The 1,055-nt window shown below is 42.9% G+C and overlaps 1 protein-coding gene across 1 annotated transcript in view; it reads left to right on the forward strand.

The window, feature by feature from the left end:
• SBF2 (SET binding factor 2) overlaps positions 1–1,055 on the forward strand; it is a 584,661-nt gene that overhangs the window by 106,492 nt on the left and 477,114 nt on the right. Inside the window, exon 2 of the mRNA XM_019519970.1 lies at positions 403–488. Coding sequence (XP_019375515.1) covers positions 403–488 — 86 coding nt within the window. The remainder of the gene's footprint in view (positions 1–402; positions 489–1,055) is intronic.

Raw genomic sequence — 1,055 nt, forward strand, 5'->3', positions numbered from 1 at the left:
TCATCTCCCCATCTTCATGTGCTGCTCCCTGGCTGGCCAGTGCAGGGGATGCCTGTGTCCCAGCCAGCTCCCCCCTGCAGCATGTGAAGCAGCAGAACCCTGTATCCCACTGCAAAGAACATGGGCAGGGGCATGCACTGCAGGACAAAGTAGCAGCAGAAATTTGTGCTGCTACTACTTGTGGTGCTGCAAAGGCACACCCCTGCTTGCGTGGACCTGGCTCCAGAGTCTTTATTTTATTTTGTTTCAATTTTAAACCAGAGTAATAGCCTACTGCTAACAATGCTTGTGTTATGGGATTTATTCTTGTATAAATACAGTGTGATAATTATTACAGCATTTTCTTTCAGTAAATTATTTAGTTGGGTCTTATTTCATGTGTTAATTTTTATCTTGTGTTAGGCTCGGCAGAAGGCTTGGGGAAAATTATTCAGAGATTTCCTCAGAAGGATTGGAATGACACTCCTTTCCCACAGGGAATAGAGTTGGTAAGTTCATATCAGCTTGCTTGCTTGCTTGCTTGCTTTTTTTTTTAAACTAACTACTTTCGGATAGATCCTGGCAACGGATCTGCCTTGGTGAAATCATATGTATGATCTAGGCTGATATGTTATCAAAGGCAGCTGAGTAGGAAGGAAGATAATGCTTTTAAGAGAATCATTTTGGCTGGCAGAAGATAAAGGGGAAAGAAAATCATGTCCACTTAAGCTAGGGACAAATATTGATTACATATAAACCAGTTCAAGTGATTAGAAACCAGTTCAAATCTGTAACACAACAGAAGTTCAGTGCACATAAACTGCTTGCAAAATGGCTGAAACCAGTAAGATTAGATAAACCTGGATGGATGTAGTGTTAGACTTGACTGACAAGTTAAATTGCTTTATTGAACTTCTGTCCTAAGTCCTCTCCAGATTCAAGTCAACTTGTAGTCCCCCAACATCCCCTGATGCTTTGCACTGCCCCTTGCAGGGTGGGCTAACCTTGCCTAAGCTGTCTGCTCCAGCCAAGCATGGAGGCATAGTTTCATAGTAGCTAGGGTCAGGAGGGACCTG

This window comes from Gavialis gangeticus, unplaced genomic scaffold (assembly GCF_001723915.1).
Source record: "Gavialis gangeticus isolate Ggan-Ray unplaced genomic scaffold, GavGan_comp1, whole genome shotgun sequence".
NCBI classification, from domain to species: domain Eukaryota; kingdom Metazoa; phylum Chordata; order Crocodylia; family Gavialidae; genus Gavialis; species Gavialis gangeticus.